This window comes from Ranitomeya variabilis, chromosome 2 (assembly GCF_051348905.1).
Source record: "Ranitomeya variabilis isolate aRanVar5 chromosome 2, aRanVar5.hap1, whole genome shotgun sequence".
Classification (NCBI taxonomy): Eukaryota; Metazoa; Chordata; class Amphibia; order Anura; family Dendrobatidae; genus Ranitomeya; species Ranitomeya variabilis.
In genome coordinates, this window is record NC_135233.1 from 300,942,281 (window position 1) to 300,966,427 (window position 24,147).

Here is a 24,147-nt window from a genome sequence, read left to right on the forward strand (position 1 = left end):
AGATACACAATTAGGAAAAAACGATTGGACCTACCTGTACCAAAGCACTTTACTGAACTGAAACATTCGGAAAAAGATTTGAGATTTAGGATCATTGATCATATCCCCCCTTTGAGGAGGGGTGGGAATAGGGTTATAATGCTGAAAATTTGAGAATTGGAGTGGATTAGGAGGCTGAATACGTTGAAACCTTATGGTTTAAATGTTGATTTTAAACTTGGAGTGACATTGTAATGGACTGTGGCTTGCCCTCTATGACTGAAATTGTGATCTTGTTGTTTTATCTTAGCTGGGTAATTTTGGCAACGAATTATAAAGAAATTGTCTCTTTTTTCTTTTTTATAGATCTTATTATGCCAGAAAATGTCATGCAAACATGACTCATCCCATCCCATTCAACAACTTTTGATTATTTAAACATAATTTTTGGATGCCGCGGAACAAGAAGATACTCATGTTACATATTATTTATGCCTTTAAGGGATTAAGTTGGTGGATATTCTGGTCATATGGATAGTTACCAGTTATGGTCATGCAACACCCGACAGAGCCGTGGGGTACTCGGAACCGGGTCGAATGACTCTTAAAGGGGTGGTCACAGCAGCAGTGACCCGGTCCGTGGCCCTGGGCGCGCAATTTAAAGGGATGAAGAATAGGGAATGGATGATGGTGGAAATGGGAATAATGTTTGTATAGGGAAAGGTGGATCTACGCAGTATAGGTACCTCTGATGACTTAGTCTGGTTTGATGTGTCTGTGCTACTTGTAGGCCTGCATTGTACTGGTAAACTGGGCAGCCATCTGCGACTTCTTAGATTCACCATGGGTCCGACAGATTCACCGCTAGCAGGGCGTAGATTTTCTTGCTCCGCTGCTGGTGTGGCATCTGGTGCTTGAGCAGATGGGTCTAGAGTCTCTGCTGCTTCAGGTGCAGTAGGTTGGGGAAAGATCAGGATAGGTACTACGATGGCTTGGTTCACCTGTGTCCATGACTGGGGAAAGTCTCCAACAGCAATATGGATTTTCTCTTCCTCCTCTTCTATGGGTTGAGGGGCCTCTTGATCTTCTTCTTGTTTCTTAATTGGTCAGGGCATACCTTCAGATGATCCCTTGATACTGCTGCTGAGTTTTCTCCTCCATCTTTACTGACGATGTATACCTTGGTATTATCAAAGTTTGAAGGCATGACGGTGTATGGTTCAGCCTCCCACTGATCATCTAGTTTGTGCATCCTCCGCTTTCTTTTGAGAACCTGTTCTCCAGGTAACAAGGGAACTGCAGTGGCATGCTGATTATAGCCGCTGTCTTGATTGAGACAAACTTTGCTCCACGCACTCTTGCACTTTGCGGCATTGCTGCTGCCATTCTGTATTTGTCTGCATCTGGTGATGTTGTTTCAGGCGTTAGAACTCCCATGTCCAAGTCAATGGATAACTTGCCAGGCATCGCTCTCATCAGGTAGGCCGGAGTGCAGTTGGTGGAGTTCACTGGGATATGGTTGTATAGATCTACCAGATCCGGAAATTTCTCTGGCAACAGGTTTCTCTCTTCCAGGGGCAAGGTCGTCAACAGGTCAATTAGCACCTGGTTCATTTTCTCGCACATGCCATTTGTCTACGCACGGTACGACGTTGTCCTGATTTTCTTGCAGCCGTACAGGTTACAGAACTCCTGGAACACTTCGGCTTCAAAGGCTGGGCCTTGATCAGTGAGCACTTGTTCAGGGTAACCATGCGGTCAACAAAAGTGTTCTTGGAATGCTTTGGCTGCCGTCTTTGCTGTTTGGTCTTTGACACGCACGACTACCAGGAACCTTGAGTAATGGTCCACTATGGTGAGGGCGTAGACATAGCCTGACCGACTTGGGGACTGCTTCATGTGGTCCAACGCAACCAGTTCAAGCGGCTGTTTGGTTGTTATTGGCTGTAATGGGGCTCGATGGCTGTAGCAGGCTTTCCTGCCAAGTTGCATGGGCCACACTCTCGGCACCACTTCTCAATGGCTCTTCTCATGCCAACCCAGTAGTACTATCTTTCATGAAGTAGGACCCCCAATTTCTTCCACCCGAAATGTCCTGCTCCATCATGGTATGCTTCAAAGACCGTTGGCGCATCCCGCTTCGGGACTACCACCTACCAGACCAGTTCATGAGTGCGTGAGTTGATGTTTCTCCGACTCAGCTTACCCTCATAGATGAACAGCTTACCCTTCTCCTTCCACAACTGTTTGGTCTCTTGTGGAGCATCTGGACCAGGGTGTGAGTCAGCTTGTGTCAGTAACTCCTTTACTAGGTGGACTGCTCGATCGCTATCCTGTGTCTCTGCCCACTCATGGTGGGGCAATGGGTTTAACGTGGCCTCCTGCATGATACAGCGCTTGATCCTCACCCCTGGGAGCGTTGGACCGCAACTGGGCGGTGGAAGGCTGGTAACACGATTTCTGCTTTCCGGATCTTCTCCCTCGTCTGGTAAATTGGGCCTTCTGGATAGCGCATCAGCATTAGCGTTCTTATGTCCCGCTTGGTATCATGGTAAACTCGTAGTTAGACAGCCGGGCCATCCATCACTGCTCCAGTGCACCCAGCTTTGCCGTTTCAAGGAGGGTTAGCAGACTATTGTCCGTGTAAATAGTAAACTTTGCTGACTACAGGTAGTGCTTGAAGCACTCCATTACCGCCCACACTATGGAGAGGAACGCCAGTTTAAAGGAACTGTAGTTGTCAGGCTTCCTTTCAGTGAGACGAAGCTTCATGCTGGCATAGGCAAACACTCTCTAACTGCCTTTCTGCATTTGTGACAGCACTGCTCCTAATCCCACGTTGCTGGCATCTGTGTAAAGTACAAACGGTTGGTCATAGTCAGGGTAGGCCAGGACTTCATCTCTCGTGAGAGCCAGCTTCATCCGAGTGAAGGATTCATCTAACCTGTTGTTCCACTTGAACGGAGGACTCTTGTTCTTAGTCTTCTTGGATTGGCCCACTAGCAAGTCTTGCAGAGGAGCGGCTATCTTGGTGAAGCCCCTGATGAATCTCCAGTAGTAGCCTACTAACCCGAGGAACTGCTGTACTTCATGAATGTTGTTGGACTTTTGCCAGGCCCTGATAACGGTGACTTTCTCAGGGTCTGGTGCCACACCTTTGGCGCTTACTACGTGACCTAGGTACTGCACTTTGGGCTTCAGCAGGTGACATTTGGACGGCTTCAGTTTCAGGCCAAAGTTGTACAGGGCTTCGAACACCTCGGCCAGGTGCTTTAAGTGGTCTTCATAGGTCTTGGAGAAGACGATGATGTCATCCAGGTACAACAGAACGGTTTCAAAGTTCTCACATCATCCTTTGGAACGTCCCTGGTGCGTTGCAAAGCCCGAATGGCATGTAGTTGAACTCACTTAAGCCCATGGATGTTGTGAAGGCGGTCTTCTCTTTATCCGCCTCTGCGGATAAAGACGGGAACCTGCCAGTACCCACTGGTGAGATCTAAGGTGGAGAAATAGTTAGCGGATCTCAGTGCAGCTAGTGATTCCTCAATTCTAGGTAATGGGTAGGTGTCCTTGTGTGTAATGCTGTTAACTTGGCAACAATCAACACACATTCTCATGGTACCATCTTTATTTTTAACGAGGACTAAAGGAGCTGCCTAGGGGATACAACTATCTCTGATTACCCCAGCCTCCTTCATCTCCCGTAACATATCCGTGGCACGTTGATAGTGTGCTGGGGGTACAGGCCGGTACCTTACTTTAATGGGCGGATGATCTCCAGTGAGGATATGGTGTTGGACCCCTTTTACCTGCCCAAAGTCTAGAGGATGTTTGCTGAAGACCCGCTCATACTCTCAAGCCACCTAGTAAGCCCCATGCTTTTGGTGCAAAGGAGTGGAGTCAGTGCCTACGTGTAGCTGTTGACACTAATCATCCAGCTGCCCCTCAGAGCCATTGTCCTCCATCTGGTCGGATGGAAGCAAGGGTTCAGCTGTTTCTATTGCATTATTACTTACAGTGAACAGCTTAGCAATAGTGGCATATCAGGGTAAATGGACCTCTTTCTCCCCACAATTCAGGATGCGTATTGGTACTGTTCCCTTGCGGACATCGACTACCACCCTGGCTGTCAGGGCAGTGGGCCTACTATCAGAGTACACTGGTTTTACCAGGGTCTGGTAATCTTGACCCCTGAGGCCTATGGCTGCTCGACACCAAATTAACATTTCACTCCTCGAGGGTACTGCAATGGGGAACGGATCACTCACTCTGACACTGTCGACTTCTCCACCAGACAACTCTACCTGTTGTCTCTGCATCAGTGCTTTGATCTCCTTTTGCAGGACTCGTTGCTGACTGGAACTGGCGGTCTCGGCTACCTGTTGCAACAAAACAATAATTTCTGCAAGACAATGTTCTATTACATTGGTACCTAACTTGATTATAGGGTGGCATTCCCGTTTGTCAATATCAACTATAATCAAACCTTGTGATGGCAATTCTACGTGGCCAATCTTAATGGTCACCTCCTTATACCCCACTTGTGGCAAATGCTGACCATTGCTAGCTACTATTGTCAGATCATTATCTGTACCGTTTGTAAAGAATATATGGCATAGTCATCCCCTGGGAGCCGGTGTCCAGTAAAGCGTTCATCAGGATGCCATCAATCACGACGGGCAGGACCGGCCGTCCTCTGACGTACTTGTCTCGCCAGCTTTGTGGGCCTGGTTATCTTACTTCTTGGGGTTGGCTCTCTGCCCCAGGGGTTGCTCGTTTAAATTGCGGAATCTTGTGATGTGTCCCGCCTTGCTGCAGCGGCGACAAATGGGTCTTTCATCCTGGTCGTAACGATCATTGTCTCTTCCTCTGGTCGATGGGATCCTCTTCTGCCGTCTCCACGGTACATCGTCTGGAAAGGAGGTCAGCTGGATCTTCTCCTTTGGGGACACTTGCAGGGACTGCATGGTTTTGGTTAGTGCAGCCACACTTTTGGTCAGCTCCTGGACCTGGAGACGCAGTCCTGCAGCAGGGTCATTATCTAGGGTATGCACGTCGGGCTCAACGGGGGCCTGTGGAAAGGATGCAGCTTCCTGCTGATATGTAATTGCTGGGTGCCTAGATTGCCCTGTGCCACTAGGATTTGATTCATGCAGCACCCGGATGGCCCAATCCTTAAAGTGCGCAAAGTCCAGGTCAGGATTTTGTAGGGCAATTATGCACAGCTGTGTCCTTTGATTGTTAGAGAGGAGTCCTTCTATAAACTGCTCCATCAGCAACTTATCTTCATCTTGCACACTGTCAGGGTAAACCTGTTTTACAGCCCGTAGCACTGCCTGAAGGTTAAGAGCATAGTCCCGTATACTGTCCTGCACCCTTTGTTTGCACCCAAAGAATCTAATTTTAATCTCTGCTGCAGTACGGGTGTCAAACGTGTCCTTCAGCATGGCCAAGATTTCCTTAACAGTTCTTTTGTCAGTGTACAGCCAGGACTTTACCTCTCTCTGAGCTACACCAGTCAACTGGCCAATGAGGATATTGACCTTTTGATTCTCAGACAGGGGGTACACTTCAAATAAACTGCAGAGTCTCTCCTTAAAATCGCTCAGGGTGTGTGACTCTCCTAAGTACTGCGGTAACCAGGCTGTTCCTGATATGCACGGCATTGATAACGGCATTATGGAAGCTGTGGCTGCAGCTGCCACTGGATCCGGCCGGCTTATGGGGGCTGCGGCCGCCACTGCATCATGGGGGCTGCGGCTGTGGCCGCCACTGAATCTGGCTGCATCACGGGGGCTGCGGCTGTGGCCGCCGAGGAGTCTTCACCCGGACTGGACATTTTCTCCTCCCCCTAGTGAACCTCAGCCAGGGCCTGTGTGTCGTTACCGGAGTCAGCGGCTGCTCCACCAGCAGTCTGGATGGTGCTCCTTCTGGTTTTCAAGTCGGGGCCTCCTGCTTTTTGTCCGCTCATGGCAGAACACGGAGTGCAGCTTTTCTTCATGCTCTTTCTCTGGCTCTGCCCATTAAGACACACCCCTCTGCTCCTTGCACGCTGCGTGGCGTGTAAAATGACAGTTGTCATACAGTTCAACAAAGTCTATTGTGCACAGGACCCAGTTTGCTGGGTCGGTCCATCCTGTTTGTGATGCCAGAAATGCAACACCCGCTAGGGCCATGGGGTACTCGGAACCGGGACGCACGACTCTTAAAGGGGTGGTCATGGCAGCAGTGACCCGGTCCGTGGCCCTGGGATGAGGGAATGTTTGTAGGGGATTATTCATTACACCACCTGTGGTAGTCAGCTATAAATGGCCGATGCTGCTTAGAGAGTCTGCTGAGGCCGATGGTGATGCAGCTGGGATGGTTCTGCTCCCCATAGGCGGAGAGGGTCCCCAGGGCTACCAGTACAGTTTTGTAAGGGAATTGTGGACGTTGGGGTGCAGGACTGAGGGTGCGGGAAAAGGGAGTAGAGGACACAAGGGCTGCAGTTTTCTTTACCTTTAATTCCTGGTCAAAGGTGCAGTCCAGAGCACAGGTAACAGGTGGTGTTGGAGATCCAGGCAGCCTGGAAGCATTTCGGAATTCCCCTAGCCAGGTGGGGATGGGAGCATCCCGGCTGCGCTGTTCTCTGGGTTCCTGATGCTTTATGCTCTATTCAAGTCACTCTTACTGTCTGTCCATTAAATGGTAAACTACCCACATGGCAGGCAGCTTGAGCCTGTTCAGATGTCACTCCCTCGTGGTAACTCCGGGCTCTGATCTGCTGTCCCTTCAGGTGTCAGATGGAACCAGGAGACCTGCAATCTCCAGTCCTCCAGTTTTAGTTGCTGGGCCTGCAGTTCCCAAACAACCACGGGCGCCAGTGTCCGATCTTTGGTGCTCAGTCCTGGGGTGAGCTCAGTCAAAGCTCCAATCCCAGGCTTTCCTCACTTGCTTCCTCTTCCTCAGACTAGCTCTGACTGACTAACCCCACCTCCAGACCAGAACTTATCACGGAAGCTCCCCTGAAACAGGTGTTTGAGCTCCCCCTTCTGGTCTGGAGTCAGGACAGGTGTTGTATGCTGAAATTACCTAGAAAGGGGATCCCAATTGCTTCCATGCATGGCATCGCCCCCCTGAGGAAGGCAATGCCACTGTGGCAACCAGACTCCTGGGGTGCCACAGTCATTTGGATTGACATTTGGGGGTTGTGCTTCACACAGGGGTACTTCCATCAATTTGTCTCCTGTGGTTTAACAGGTTACCAACCTCAGCGCATGGGGGTGTATTCCTGTACCAATTACCTGCTAGTTATCCTGTTTTAATATTTTGCCAGTTTACAATTTCCCCACAGCCCCATTAATGCCATATAAGCTGACCTATATTTGGTCTGTAATCGCCATATGAGATTTGTTTTGTTTTAACAAGGAGTGTCAGTTCGGGCACGATCTTCCTGAATACAAATGGTGCTAATCGCATCAGTTTTAGCTACAGAGCATACATTTGTACTATGATGATCTTATGTTTGACACCGATGTCTGTTGCGTGCATGCAGCATCTATTTACCTTTTCCAAGATGGCGTTCTGAGAACTTCCGGTTTTAACTGCGCATGATCGGGTTTTCTGCAGTGAGTTCTTTTCTATGACATGTGCACTGTGTAGTATAGGATGCCGATTTTTGGTGCATTGTGTCATCGAAGGATGGGGTGAGTCATGGGTTATGACTAATTATGGACAGCTGGTTTAAATGATCAATTATGTGTTATATGAGATTATCACATTATACTGTATATCTCTGCACAAGTTTTGGCACTATATCACTTTATGTAATCATGTTACATTGTGCCTTTATGTAAATTATGATTAATTATTATCACAATGCTGTATATTTTTCATATTGCTGCTAAATACTTGTTATTTTGGTTGCCTTAAATACTCTGCACGTGCACTTTTGTAACTGCTTGAGAATGGTCCACACCTAGGACCGAAACGTCGCCGCATGGGCTATTAAAGAGCACTTTGCAACTTTGACATGGTGTGCTGCCTCAACTTTTTTTATCTTACCTATAAGGACTGTTATGTGCCTGTGAGTAGGGTTGAGCGACCTTTAGTTTTTTAGGGTCGAGTCGGGTTTTGTGAAACCCGACTGTCTTAAAAGTCGAGTCGAGTGAAATCGGCCGACCACAGTGAAAAGTCGGGTTTCGGCCGAAACACGAAACCCAGTGAAGAATTCTCATTCTCTCTCTCTCTCTCTCTCTCTCTCTCTCTCTCCCTCCCTCCCTCCCTCTCTCTCTCTCTCTCTCTCTCTCTCTCTCCGTCCCAGAACAGAAAATTTCGTATTGCACATTCCAAATCGCTACTGCGCACAAGCGTTAACATGACGATAGCCGTTCACTCCCCTAACACCTATGTCATCACTCTGCCTACGCTCATTCATTGGCTGAAAAAATGGCGCTAATCGCGTCATACGAAACGCGACTTTGGCGCCAAGATCGCGTACCGCATGGCCGACCCCACACAGGGATCGGGTCGGGTTTCATGAGACGCCGACTTTGCCAAAAGTCGGCGACTTATGAAAATGAACGACCCGTTTCGCTCAACCCTACCTGTGAGGCTTTGCACTCCATTTTTAACTGTGCTGTTCTTCATGTCCTATATATACGAGTATATATATATACTGTATATATACAGCGTATATACATATATAGATATATATACTGTATGTATGTATATATTATTATTTATCTATTTTCATTTTCCTGTTGCCAGTGTCATACAAAGGGATTCATGAATAGACAATATTTTGGACAATGGGAACGTAAGGCAAGAAAACATGTTGGGAACCTGTCACATTGGATAACGCTATTAACCAACATATATAGGGTCAATCTGCAGGTTAATAGCATTAGACGTTATCCAACCACTGTACTGATAGTGCCGCACCTGAGAGAAAATTAACTTCATTCCTCCTAGGACCCACCGGCTTTCAGTCATGCAGACGTGCCGGCGGGGCTAAAATCAATTCTCACAGGAATGTCAGTGGTGGTTGTAAGCACAAATTGTTTGACACCTTGCTCAGCAGTGAATCAGTGCAGTCGACTGTCAGAGTGCCAAGATGTGCTAACATCCGCCACTCTCAGTGCTGTGAGCAGTAACTGTAGCCATGCCGGCACGTCTGTATGACTGAAAGCTGGAGACTTTGGGGAGCCGTGCTTTCAGTACAGTGGCATAGTACTTTCATAACTCTATTAACCTGCAGATTAACTCTACATCTTCAGGTTATTAGCGTTATTTAAAGTGACAGGTTCCTTTTAAGTCAAATTACATAATCTAAAAACATATAGTAATGGTCAAATATAGTTGTCAGGTGCTTGAGTGATAGCATAGTATCATTTCGGAAACTGCAGAAAATTGACTATTTCATACAGACAGGAGTTTTGTGATTGGTTTTTGTTATTGCAAAGTTAAGACAACTAAAAATACACGTGTACAATTATTTTATATAGAATTATATTAATAGGGATCATTGGAAGCTATTAGTGAGCTGCTTTTTATGAACAAGAGTCTGTGCCATCTGCGGCGACCTCAGTAACTAGAGTCAGCATTGGGCCCATATGAAAGTTGTCGTGCCAGTGGATGATAATAGAACAAAGATAGTTCTTTTATCTTAGCACAAAATCTAGGCATGGATTATAGCTGACGCATGGAAAGTCATCAAAAATTTGACATTCTCTGTAGCCAAATAAGCTGCAATTTATCGAACATATTGCATTAGAATGTACACAAATACGATACCTACACCCAACTGTTGTGCAGAATTTCTGCACAACTGAATTTCTGAAAAATAAAGGGATGAATGTTAAAGAATAAAGAAGTTATTGTATGTTTTGTGTAAACTGAAGAGGCTTTGAGCACTAAGTGTTGGTTTTTACATTATGGTCTGTACATTTTCGTATACAGTCAGCAACAAGCCAAAGGCATCATACTTCTCAATTGGCTATTGGAAATGCATCATCTCCAAGGATTCTTAAGATTTGTAAAGGATTGCCTGGGCCCGCTCACTATCAGGAAAGAAGAGAAGAAATCTAGACTCTTTTTCAGCAGTAGCGCTCCCTCTTATTACATTAAACCGGGGCTGACATATCATTGGTGCAACCTATTCAGCCGCTCAAGGGCCCAAGAGGTAAGGGGGTCCATTTCCACCTAAAAAGGTGAAATTTCGCATTATGATGAGCTCTTGGACTGTAAAGGGCCCATATACTGTTCTTGAACAGGGGCCCTTTTTGGTCTGTCCGCCAGTTCATTAGACTTTTTGGGTAGGATGTTATAATGACAGTTATATACTGACCATAAGTGACAACGACAATAAGTGAAAATACACTAAACACTTTTCAACATTAAAATTAGAAAATCAAGAAGGAAAAATTGAGGAATTATGGAAGTCACAGAATCGATAAACAAGATAATGATATGCAAATGATGAATAAAAGGAAACAACATTTTCAAAAGGTCTCAATTTATTCAGTATTTAGTATCAGCACTGTGTGCAGAAATCCCAAAACTTACACACCTTGGCTGATATCAATGAGGTTATTAATGGTCATCTGAGGAATGTTCTACCACGATGAATGCACTTGGGCAAATCATGAAGATTCACTGCTGGCAGCTCCCCTTCAAATTGTTCACCAATGACATCCCAGATGTGCTCAACAGGAGTCCAGTCCGGAGATGCTGCAGGACATGGTAACACATTTAGACCATGCAGGCTGCTCACAGTAGCACGAGCAGCACTTCAGAGAAATGGTCGTACCTGTTATGATCCTTAGTGGTTGAGAATCACAAATTACTCCAGCAAGGTGACTAAACATAGGACAAGCTCTAGGGAGGTGGAAAACTGGACTGACCGCAAAACTGAACCTATCCAACCACACTAGAGGCAGCCGGTGAACGTGTCTAAAATCCTAGACGTCTCGAGCCAGCCTGAGGAACTAACTACCCCTAGAGAGAAAGAAAGACCTCTCTTGCCTCCAGAGATATAATCCCCAAAAGATATAGAAGCCCCCAACAGATAATAACGGTGAGGTAAGAGGAAGGCACATACACAGGGGTGAAAGCAGATTCAGCAAAAGAGGCCCACTAATTCTAGATAGCAGAAAATAGAAAAGGGGTCTATGCGGTCAGTAAAAAAGAACCCCCACACCAACTAACGGTGTGAGGGGAGAAACTCAGTCCCCTAGAGCAACCAGCAAGTAAGAAATCACATTTTAACAAGCTGGACAAAAAACATGATGAACGCTGATAATCAGAAACTGAACAAACAAAAACTTAGCTTGTCTTGGAAAGACTGGGAGCAAGGTAGTCACCAGGAATCTGAAGAGCACTGAATACATTGATAGCAGGCAAGGAACTGAGTATCCAGGTGAGCTAAATAGGAAACCAACCAAGGATAACGAACCAGGTGATGAAGCCAACCTGCAGAAAGACAACACTACACAGTACCGCTTGTGACCACTAGAGGGAGCCCAAAAATAGAGTTCACAACAGTACCCCCCCTTGAGGAGGGGTCACCGAACCCTCATCAAGACCCCCAGGGCAATCAGGACGAGCTGCGTGGAAGGCACGAACCAAATCGGCCGCATGAATATCAGAGGCGACAACCCAGGAATTATCCTCCTGACCATAGCCCTTCCACTTAACCAGATACTGAAGTCTCCGTCTAGAGATACGAGAATCCAAAATCTTCTCCACCACGTACTCCAATTCGCCCTCGACCAGCACCGGAGCAGGAGGCTCAACAGAAGGAACCACAGGTACCACATACCTCCGCAACAAAGACCTATGGAACACATTATGGATGGCAAACGATGCCGGGAGATCCAAACGAAAAGACACCGGGTTAAGGATTTCCAAGATCTTATAAGGACCGATGAAGCGAGGCTTAAACTTAGGAGAGAAACCTTCATAGGAACATACCGAGAAGACAGCCACACCAAATCCCCAACACGAAGTCGGGGACCCACACCGCGGCGGCGGCGGTTGGCAAAGCGCTGAGCCCTCTCCTGTGACAATTTCAGATTGTCCACCACATGGCTCCAAATCTGCTGCAACCTATCCACCACAGAATCCACCCCAGGACAGTCAGAAGACTCAACCTGACCCGAGGAAAAACGAGGATGGAAACCAGAATTGCAGAAAAAAGGCGAAACCAAGGTAGCAGAACTAGCCCGATTATTAAGGGCAAACTCGGCCAATGGCAAAAAAGTCACCCAATCATCCTGATCAGCAGAAACAAAACATCTCAAATAAGTCTCCAACGTCTGATTAGTTCGCTCGGTTTGGCCATTAGTCTGAGGATGGAAGGCCGACGAAAAAGACAAATCAATGCCCATCTTAGCACAAAAAGTTCGCCAAAACCTGGACACAAACTGGGATCCTCTATCAGACACAATATTTTCAGGAATGCCGTGCAAGCGAACCACATTCTGAAAAAATAGAGGAACCAAATCGGAGGAGGAAGGCAGCTTAGGCAAGGGCACCAAATGGACCATCTTGGAAAAACGATCACACACCACCCAGATGACAGACATTTTCTGAGATACTGGCAGATCCGAAATAAAATCCATGGAAATGTGCGTTCAAGGCCTTTTCGGGACAGGCAAAGGCAAAAGCAAACCGCTGGCACGAGAACAGCAAGGCTTAGCCCGAGCACAAATCCCACAAGACTGCACAAAGGAACGCACATCCCGCGACAAGGAAGGCCACCAGAAGGACCTAGCCACCAAATCTCTGGTACCAAAAATCCCAGGATGACCCGCCAACACCGAAGAATGAACCTCGGAAATAACTCTGCTGGTCCATCTATCCGGGACAAACAGTCTCTCTGGTGGACAACGGTCAGGTCTATCCGCCTGAAATTTCTGCAGCACTCGTCGCAAATCTGGAGAAATGGCAGACAAAATCACTCCCTCTCTGAGAATACCAGCCGGCTCAGAAACTCCCGGAGAGTCAGGCACAAAACTCCTAGAAAGTGCATCAGCTTTCACGTTCTTCGAACCAGGCAGGTATGAGACCACGAAGTTGAAACGGGAGAAAAACAACGACTAACGAGCCTGTCTAGGATTCAGGCGCTTGGCAGACTCGAGGTAAATCAGATTTTTGTGATCAGTCAGGACCACCACACGATGTTTAGCTCCTTCGAGCCAATGTCGCCACTCCTCAAATGCCCACTTAATAGCCAACAACTCCCGATTACCAACATCATAATTTCGCTCGGCAGGCGAAAACTTTCTTGAAAAGAAAGCACACGGCTTCATCACAGAGCCCTCAGAGCTTCTCTGCGACAAAACAGCCCCTGCTCCAATCTCGGAAGCATCAACCTCGACCTGGAAGGGGAGAGAGACATCTGGCTGACATAAGACTGGAGCTGAAGAAAACCGGTGCTTAAGCTCCCGAAAGGCCTCTACGGCCGCAGGAGACCAATTAGTCACATCAGAGCCCTTCTTGGTCAAATCCGTCAAAGGTTTAACCACACCAGAAAAATTAGCGATGGAACGACGGTAAAAATTAGCAAAACCCAAGAACTTCTGAAGACTCTTAACAGACGTGGGCTGAGTCTAGTCATGAATAGCCTGGACCTTGACTGGGTCCATCTCCATAGTAGAAGGAGAAAAAATAAAACCCAAAAAGGAGACCTTCTGTACTCCGAAGAGGCATTTTGAGCCCTTCACAAATAAAGCATTAGCACGCAGGACCTGAAACACCATCCTGACCTGCTTCACATGGGACTCCCAATCATCAGAAAAAACCAAAATGTCATCCAGATAAACAATCATAAATTTATCCAGATATTCTCGGAAAATGTCATGCATGAAGGACTGAAACACAGAAGGAGCATTAGAGAGTCCAAAAGGCATCACCAAGTACTCAAAATGGCCTTCGGGCGTATTAAATGCTGTTTTCCATTCATCTCCCTGCTTAATGCGCACAAGATTATACGCACCACGGAGATCTATCTTGGTGAACCAACTGGCACCCTTAATCCGAGCAAACAAATCAGACAATAGTGGCAAAGGATACTGAAATTTGACTGTGATTTTATTCAGAAGGCGATAATCTATACACGGTCTCAAAGAACCGTCCTTCTTGGCCACAAAAAAGAATCCTGCACCAAGAGGGGAAGAGGATGGGCGAATATGTCCCTTCTCCAAAGACTCCTTTATATAACTCCGCATCGCGGCATGCTCTGGTATAGACAAACTAAAAAGTCGTCCCTTAGGGAATTTACTACCAGGAATTAAATTTATAGCACAGTCACAATCCCTATGAGGGGGCAGGACACTGGACCTGGGCTCATCAAATACATCCTGGTAGTCGGACAAAAACTCAGGGACCACAGAAGGAGTGGAAGAAGCAATAGACACCAATGGAGCATCGCCATGAATTCCCTGACAACCCCAACTAGACACAGACATAGCTTTCCAATTTAAAACTGGACTATGAGCCTGCAGCCATGGCAGACCCAAAACGACAACATCATGTAAATTATGCAGAACAAGAAAGCTAATCACCTCCTGATGAACGGGAGTCATGCACATGGTCATTTGCGTCCAATACTGAGGTTTATTCTCAGCCAATGGCGTAGCATCAATTCCCCTCAGAGGAATAGGAAATTCCAAAGGCTCCAGGACAAAACCACAGCGCCTGGCAAATGACAAATCCATCAGATTCAGGGCAGCACCCGAATCCACAAAGGCCATAACCGAGTAGGACGACAAAGAACAAATCAAAGTAACAGACAAAATAAATTTAGGCTGTATAGTACCAATGGTGACAGGTTTAGCAACCTTTTTTAAGCGTTTAGAGCATGCTGAGATAACATGAGCAGAATCACCACAGTAAAAGCACAACCCATTTTGACGTCTATGACTTTGTCGCTCAATTCTGGTCAGGGTTCGATCACATTGCATAGACTCAGGTCCCTGTTCAGAAAATACCGCCAAAGGATGAGCAGATTTGCGCTCCCGCAAACGCCGATCAACCTGAATGGCTAAAGCCATAGAATCACTCAGACTTGTAGGGGTGGGGAACCCCACCATAACATCCTTAATGGCTTCAGAAAGACCTTCTCTGAAATTTGCAGCCAGGGCACACTCATTCCATTGAGTAAGCACTGACCATTTCCGAAATTTCTGACAATACACCTCTGCTTCATCCTGCCCTTGAGAGAGGGCCAGCAACGCTTTTTCTGCCTGATTCTCAAGATTAGGCTCCTCATAAAGCAATCCAAGAGCCAGAAAAAACGCATCCACATTAAGCAATGCAGGATCTCCTGGCGCCAGAGAGAAAGCCCAATCCTGCGGGTCGCCACGCAACAAGGAGATAACAATTTTTACTTGCTGAGCGGAATCACCAGAGGAACGAGGTCTCAGAGATAGAAATAACTTACAATTATTCTTAAAATTCTGAAACCTAGATCTATCTCCAGAAAACAACTCAGGAATGGGTATCTTTGGTTCTGACATAGGGCTATGAATAACAAAATCCTGAATACTTTGCACCCCGTGCAGCAAGATGATCCACACTAGAAGTCAGAGTCTGAACATCCATGTCTGCAGCTGAGCTCAAAACCACTCAGAGTTCAAGGGGATGAAAGAAGCTAGACAGACTGCAGCACAAAAAAAAAAAAAAAATGTACTCAGGTCTTCTTTTAATCCCACTTCTGCGATGCAAAAAACACTTTTTGGCCTGCTATACTGTTATGATCCTTAGTGGTTGAGAATCACAAATTACTCCAGCAAGGTGACTAAACATAGGACAAGCTCTAGGGAGGTGGAAAACTGGACTGACCGCAAAACTGAACCTATCCAACCACACTAGAGGCAGCCGGTGAACGTGTCTAAAATCCTACACGTCTCGAGCCAGCCTGAGGAACTAACTACCCCTAGAGAGAAAGAAAGACCTCTCTTGCCTTCAGAGAAATAATCCCCAAAAGATATAGAAGCCCCCAACAGATAATAATGGTGAGGTAAGAGGAAGGCACATACACAGGGGTGAAAGCAGATTCAGCAAAAGAGGCCCACTAATTCTAGATAGCAGAAAATAGAAAAGGGGTCTATGCGGTCAGTAAAAAACCCTTACAAAATATCCACACTGAGATTTCAAGAACCCCCACACCAACTAACGGTGTGAGGGGAGAAACTCAGTCCCCTAGAGCAACCAGCAAGTAAGAAATCACATTTTAACAAGCTGGACAAAAAACATGATGAACGCTGATAATCAGAAACTGAACAAACAAAAACTTAGCTTGTCTTGGAGAGACTGGGAGCAAGGTAGTCACAAGGAATCTGAAGAGCACTGAATACATTGATAGCAGGCAAGGAACTGAGTATCCAGGTGAGCTAAATAGGAAACCAACCAAGGATAACAAACCAGGTGATGAAGCCAACCTGCAGAAAGACAACACTACACAGTACCGCTTGTGACCACTAGAGGGAGCCCAAAAATAGAGTTCACAACACGTACCAATAGTTCCCCAATCAAATCAATGTAATGCTAACCTGTTAATATACCTGGAATGAAGACTAGAGTGGTCCATCTACTATAAATTATGTCCTCCAACACTATAATTCAGGGAGTAGGACCATTGTGAGATTAACTTCTGAAGGCCTTTTTATGGCATTGCCCAAGTGGTCTCCAGACCATCTTCACTATGCATCCAAAAGAAAATTGGACAATTTGCTGCAGAGAATAGATCTAGATTCCAGTCTTGATTTTCATATTGCTTTGCACCATGATAGCCTTTGATGAGGAATGAGGTCAATATGACACCTATTGCTTGTAGCCCAATATCATGAAAATTCTTTGTGATGGTTTGTTCAGACACTATTTGATGCATTGAGCTTGGCATGTGGTGTCCAATTAACAATACAGAATGAATCAATCATGAAACCAGTGGTGCAGCCATTTCTCAAAGTCTCCCAGGAGCCATTTATCAACCCAACAACATCCAGGCCTGTTTGGCCTAAATGTGCTATCATGGTCTGCAGCATCTCAGGACTTGTCTCCCATTGAGCACATCTAGGATGTGATTGTTCAGCAACTGCACAAGGAACAGCCAGCAGAGGATCTTGATAATTTACCTAAGTGCATTCAACATTGCAGAATATTCCTCAGACAACCAATGATAACCTCGTTGATTGCCAAGAGTGAAGAATTTAGCTGCTATTACATTATAACTTAATACAGTAAGTCCATGTTCACACTATCAGTATTTGGTAAACATCAGTATTTGTAAGCCAAAACCAGAAGTTGGTGATAAATACAGAAATGGTGACATGTTCTATTATACTTTTCCTCTGATTGTTCCACTTCTAATTTTGGCCAAACTCTGAACGTGGCCTTAGAAACAGTAAACTGACCACTGTTTATTGCATTATTAATTGACCATTATCTTTCTTTTTGGCTTATCACTTTTTGACTTACCTGGACACACCTTGCAGCACTTTCCATCTATTTTCTGAGGATATTTACAAGGGTATTTCTCTGGGCAGCTAATTTTCTTGCACTCTTGTTTCGTGAAGTTGCATGTACACAGCACACATTCCACCACTCCGAAGGCTCGCAAGCTAGGGTGCCAAGACTCTCCGTGGGAGTATGTTTTCCCATTGGAGACACATACTGCAAGGAACAAGGCAAATATAAACAGATGTTGCCTGAGACCTGCCAATGCCCTAAATAAATTTATTATGATAGAAAATTAAGATGCAGAAAGGGTTCAGTGATTTAAAGGGAACCTGTCACCACGTTTTTGGAAGATGGGATAAAAATAGCGTTAAATAGGGGCAGAGGTGGGCGTTACATTAGTGTGTGTGTTATGCGTTTATTACCCACCTAAGTTGCCGAAATAACTTTGCAAAGTCTCCGTTTTCGCCTGTCAATCAGGCTGGTCAGGTCACATGGGCGTGGTGTCTTCACCCAGATTTGGCGTAGTTTTCCGTTGGTGGCGTAGTGGTGTGCGCATGCCCAAAGTCCGGAATCCTCTTCCAGGGGATTTAAAATAGCGCGGTGTTCGTTATTGCATTGGTGATCGGTGGGCGCGGCCATCTTCCTTTGGCCGCGCGTGCGCAGAAGCGGCGCTCTGCTGGCCGCGGCTTCAGGAAAATGGCCGCGGGATGCCGCGCGTGCGCAGATGGATATCGCGGCGGCCATTTTCCTGAAGCCGCGGCCAGCAGAGCGCCGCTTCTGCGCACGCGCGGCCAAAGGAAGATGGCCGCGCCCACCGATCACCAATGCAATAACGAACACCGCGCTATTTTAAATCCCCTGGAAGAGGATTCCGGACTTTGGGCATGCGCACACCACTACGCCACCAACGGAAAACTACGCCAAATCTGGGGGAAGACAACGCCCATGCGACCTGACCAGCCTGATTGACAGGCGAAAACGGAGACTTTGCAAAGTTATTTCGGCAACTTAGGTGGGTAATAAACGCATAACACACACACTAATGTAACGCCCACCTCTGCCCCTATTTAACGCTATTTTTATCCCATCTTCCAAAAACGTGGTGACAGGTTCCCTTTAAGGGAACAATTCATTTTTTTAAAAGGCGATGGTAGATCTGCCAACCACCCTTCATCACAGCAAGTACATAGTGGTCCAGGAGAAATTTTCTCCAAATATGATAAATAAAAAACAGGTTGATAATCATCATACAAGTTATGTCAGTCTGTCTTACTTAAGATTCTTTGTTTAGCAAAAAAGCATACTATAATAGATGCCATTGCCAAATACCTTGACTAATATGACATGGTATTCATCAACATGAAGTATCAATAGCAATACTGAGCCAATTGTTTTCAGTAACTGAAAAAAATTAAGACCACCCTCATGTGAACAAATGAATGTAAAAAAAACCAAGTACAATTATTTCCATAGACAAGAGGAAAAGTATCAATATTGGTGCAATAGAAAAGAGGGGCAATTGCATCTGGCAACCAAACAGATCACTGATTTCCTTTTACAAATGGCCTTTACGATAAGAAATGGAATTCATTTGCTTTGGGCAAATACTCCACGTTTTCTTTGCTCCAGTTTTCATACCAGATATTTTTTTTTAAAGTTGTTCTTTCGTTTTGAGTTCAGTTCATCCTATCTCTTCCTAATAAAAATACATCTAAATTCTGGCAAGCTGATCTAATTTGCTTTCTTTAAATCTACAATTTCTTCTCATTAAAGATGAATGTATTAATTCGCAGAACCCTGGTCCAGTGGCCAGATCAGTAGTTTGTGGCTGCCAGGGGCCCCAATGACTCTTCTGACCGGTAGGCCTGGCGTGATTTGAACGTTGTGGCGTGATACGCGCATTGGCATCGCACCCGGTCTACTGATTGATTCCCACCTCTCTAATTAGCTTTCATTTGTTGCTACCATATGCACCTTATATTATTTGTTATGTTTTAACACCTGCAACAAATCATCATAGTTGCAACAGTCAAAACTTTACCATATCCTAGTCTGCAAAAGTGCAAAGTTTAAGTAAACCGTGCCTAAAAGCGTGCATTCCTGGGAGGACAGGATTGTAATATCCATAGTATGCCAATTGATATGTTGGTAGATATGAATCACCTGCTGGCCTCAGGCTTTCCTTACGTAGTCATCTTTATCATCCCATCATAACTGCCAATCAACTAAATGCTTCTGACCTAAATTAATTCCAGTGGTATGATAGTTTCAATGAAAAAGGGTTTTAATTTTTTAACGAGAATTAACATACATTTCTGTCTTGTTTTATGTAATCATTTTTCACAGTTTTATGATCTGTGCTTGCCTGTATGGTTTGTTTCCAGTGGAAATCAATCTGTCCTGGTGATGTTTTATTAACACGATGCATAGCTCATTTCTTTTCTTGTAACGGACTGAGCACCCATGTGCAGTGTCGGTCTGGGGTGCCAAGGACCAATTAGTAACATTGATTCTGGGGGCCCACTGTTCAGCTACATGCAAATTTAACATTACCCTCAATGAAAAATTTACCTATGTTTATATATAAAAATACAATGAAAAAATGAATGACAAGATGCTGACTTTGTCTGTGTATAGTGAATCAAGTCTTTTGTACCAACTGCTGCTCATATTGGGTGAAGGTGGCCCTTCGAGGAATTCTCCTGTTCTTCTGTGCACCAGTCCCAGACTGCCCATGTGAATATCACATCCCAAGGACAGACTTCATCCACTGGAAGGTTCTTTTTGAATATCATGTTTTATATCAATATCATGTTACATCACCAAATTAGTGGAAAATATATTTTTGCGTTTATAATATTTTCAAAAATATAAGCGATAAAAGTTTAGTTTTGTCAATTATCAAAATGCTAAATTAATGAACAAAAGAGAAATCTAAATCAAATTAATATTTGATATGACTGCCCTACACCTATACTTGGTTTTTGAAGGAACTCTGCAAGGAAGTTGTTGCAAACATCTGGGAGAACTAACTTCAAATCAGGGATCTATGGGGGTCAAATTATCACTATTAGGACTCCATGTTCTTGTATTTGTTGAAGATAGTTTTCAATGAAACTGGCTGCATGTTTTGGAGTCGTTATCCTGCAGAATAAATTTTGAGCCAATCAGATGCCTTTCTGGTGGTGTTGCATGGTGGATAAGTGTTTGTCTGTAATTCTCAAAATTGAGGACATTAAGAAATGATCAATGTTGAAGACTGCAGATTTAGTGGTCAGCCAAGGAAATTTAGTGCAACAGATGAAAGACATATCATGCTTATATCCCTTTGAAACTGGAAGATGTCCAACAGTGCCAGGATCTCAGCAACCAGTGGGACCTAGCTACACCCATCTACTGTTTGGAGAAATCTGGCCAGAAATTGTCTTCATGGAAGAATTGCTCCCAAAAACTAAGCACAATACATAGGCATTTCAATGTGAGAAAATGAAAGTAGGTACTCTGGACTGATGAGCCAAAATGTGAAATATTTGACAGTAACAGAAGGTAGTTTTTTTCACTGAAGGGCTGGAAAGTGGTACAATAATGAGTGTCTGCAGATAACAGTGAGGCATGGTGGAGGTTCTTTGCAAATTTGGAGCTGCGTTTCTGCAAACATAGTTAGCCATTTGATGAAGATTAATGGTACCTTCAATGCTGAGAAATCTAACGAGCTACTTATCTAAAATGCAATACCACCAGGGAGGCTGCTCCAAATTAATTGTTCAGGAGGACAACAACCCCAAACATACAACTAATATCATTAAAAATTATCTTCAGTGTAAAGATGATCAAGGAGACCTGGAAGTAAAAATATGCCATCATCATCATCATCATCATCAAGTCTGTCTGAGATTACATGAAGAGATGTAATGAGAAGCTCATTCCTAAATACACAGAAGATCTGTGGTTAGTTCTCCAAAATGCTTGGAACAGTTTCCTTGCCGAGTTTCTTCAAAAACTGTGTGTAAGTGTACGTAGAAGGATTGGTGCTTTGATGCTCTTTTGAAGGCAAAATGTGATCGATCCCAATATTGATTTGATTTAGATTTGTCTTTTGTTAATTCACTTTGTGTTTTATTAATTTATAAAAATCAACTATTAACATTTTTATTTTGGAAAACATTGTCATTTTGCGGCATTTGAGGAATGTCTTAAGCAGGGAAAAATCACTTGCATGATATACCACACTTGATCATTACCTGTAATGCAGGGCCGGCGTTAGGGGCAGGCAGACTAGGCAGCTGCCTGGGGCCCCAGCTGCCCTAGGGGCCCCCAGCCAGGGGCAGACATACTGCTGATGGCACTGCTCCGGGGCCCAGAGGTGGAGGGGGGCCCCTGCAGGTAGGCCCGGTATCATGCAGGATCGGGCCCCTCTCACTCCCTCCTATAATCATGGAACACCGGGTGCCGGGAGAGAGCGGGGCGCGAAGTGCAGGAGATCAAAAAGGGGGCGTGTCATGCAGGGAGAGACGCTGGCCAATGAACGCTTTCCTTACCTCACAGTGACCAGACTGAGGAGAGCGCTCACTGGCTGCCGTCTGTCCTGCTGCATGGAGCGTCCCAATGGTGAGTGCTCACCTACAGTCAGGGGCCCCAGGGCAGCACAGCACATAGGGACAGCAGTGGAGGAAGAGCAGGACTTACAGGGGGTCTTCTGCTCCCTCCACTGTTCTGTTCAGAGCAGGCTGCAGCGTCTCCTCACAGAGAAGAGATGGGGGAGGAGGCTCACTGCACGGCACAGCACCAGGGGGCTGATATCAGTCCTGTCTGCTCTGTGCCCCATCCCCCACAGTGGGGTCTGCATCCCTCTCCAGCTGAACTATGTGTCCTCATCCAGGGCTCATCTGACCACCTATACAAGATTAGTATGTGTATATGTACAGTGGGGCAAAAAAGTATTTAGTCAGTCAGCAATAGTGCAAGTTCCACCACTTAAAAAGATGAGAGGTGTCTGTAATTTACATCATAGGTAGACCTCAACTATGGGAGACAAACTGAGAAAAAAAAATCCAGAAAATCACATTGTCTGTTTTTTTTATCATTTTATTTGCATTTTATGGTGGAAAATAAGTATTTGGTCAGAAACAAAATTTCATCTCAATACTTTGTAATATAGCCTTTTTTGGCAATGACAGAGGTCAAACGTTTTCTGTAAGTCTTCACAAGGTTGCCACACACTGTTGTTGGTATTTTGGCCCATTCCTCCATGCAGATCTCCTCTAGAGCAGTGACGTTTTTGGCTTTTCGCTTGGCAACACGGACTTTCAACTCCCTCCAAAGGTTTTCTATAGGGTTGAGATCTGGAGACTGGCTAGGCCACTCCAGGACCTTGAAATGCTTCTTACGAAGCCACTCCTTCATTGCCCTGGCGGTGTGCTTTGGATCATTGTCATGTTGAAAGACCCAGCCACGTTTCATCTTCAATGCCCTTGCTGATGGAAGGAGGTTTGCACTCAAAATCTCACGATACATGGCCCCATTCATTCTTTCATGTACCCGGATCAGTCGTCCTGGCCCCTTTGCAGAGAAACAGCCCCATGCTTTACAGTAGGTATGGTGTTTGATGGATGCAACTCAGTATTCTTTTTCCTCCAAACACGACAAGTTGTGTTTCTACCAAACAGTTCCAGTTTGGTTTCATCAGACCATAGGACATTCTCCCAAAACTCCTCTGGATCATCCAAATGCTCTCTAGCAAACTTCAGACGGGCCCGGACATGCACTGGCTTAAGCAGTGGGACACGTCTGGCACTGCAGGATCTGAGTCCATGGTGGCGTAGTGTGTTACTTATGGTAGGCCTTGTTACATTGGTCCCAGCTCTCTGCAATTCATTCACTAGGTCCCCCCGCGTGGTTCTGGGATTTTTGCTCACCGTTCTTGTGATCATTCTGACCCCACGGGGTGGGATTTTGCGTGGAGCCCCAGATGGAGGGAGATTATCAGTGGTCTTGTATGTCTTCCATTTTCTAATTATTGCTCCCACTGTTGATTTCTTCACTCCAAGCTGGTTGGCTATTGCAGATTCAGTCTTCCCAGCCTGGTGCAGGGCTACAATTTTGTTTCTGGTGTCCTTTGACAGCTCTTTGGTCTTCACCATAGTGGAGCTTGGAGTCAGACTGTTTGAGGGTGTGCACAGGTGTCTTTTTATACTGATAACAAGTTTAACCCCTTAGTGACAGAGCCAATTTGGTACTTAATGACCGAGCCAATTTTTACAATTCTGACCAGTGTCACTTTATGAGGTTATAACTCTGGAACGCTTTATCGGATCCCGCTGATTCTGAGATTGTTTTTTCGTGACATGTTGTACTTCAAGTTAGTGGTAACATTTCTTCGATATTACTTGCGATTATTTATGAAAAAAATGGAAATATGGCGAAAATTTTTAAAATTTTGCAATTTTCAAACTTTGTATTTTTATGCCCTTAAATCAGAGAGATATGTCACAAAAAATAGTTAATAAATAACATTTCTCACATGTCTACTTTACATCAGCACAATTTTGGAAACAATTTTTTTTTTTGTTAGGGAGTTATAAGGGTTAAAAGTTGACCAGCAATTTCTCATTTTTACAACACCATGTTTTTTTTAGGGACCACATCACCTTTGAAGTGATTTTGAGGGGTCTATATGATAGAAAATAACCAAGTGTGACACCATTCTAAAAACTGCACCCCTCAAGC

The 24,147-nt window shown here is 45.2% G+C and overlaps 1 protein-coding gene across 3 annotated transcripts in view; it reads right to left on the reverse strand.

Moving 5' to 3' along the window:
• The window catches only part of CHRDL1 (chordin like 1), a 205,942-nt gene that overhangs the window by 31,503 nt on the left and 150,292 nt on the right, over positions 1 to 24,147 (reverse strand). For all 3 annotated transcript variants that reach the window (XM_077285155.1, XM_077285153.1, XM_077285154.1), the window contains one exon: positions 17,440 to 17,634. In XM_077285155.1, coding sequence (XP_077141270.1) covers positions 17,440 to 17,634 — 195 coding nt within the window. The remainder of the gene's footprint in view (positions 1 to 17,439; positions 17,635 to 24,147) is intronic.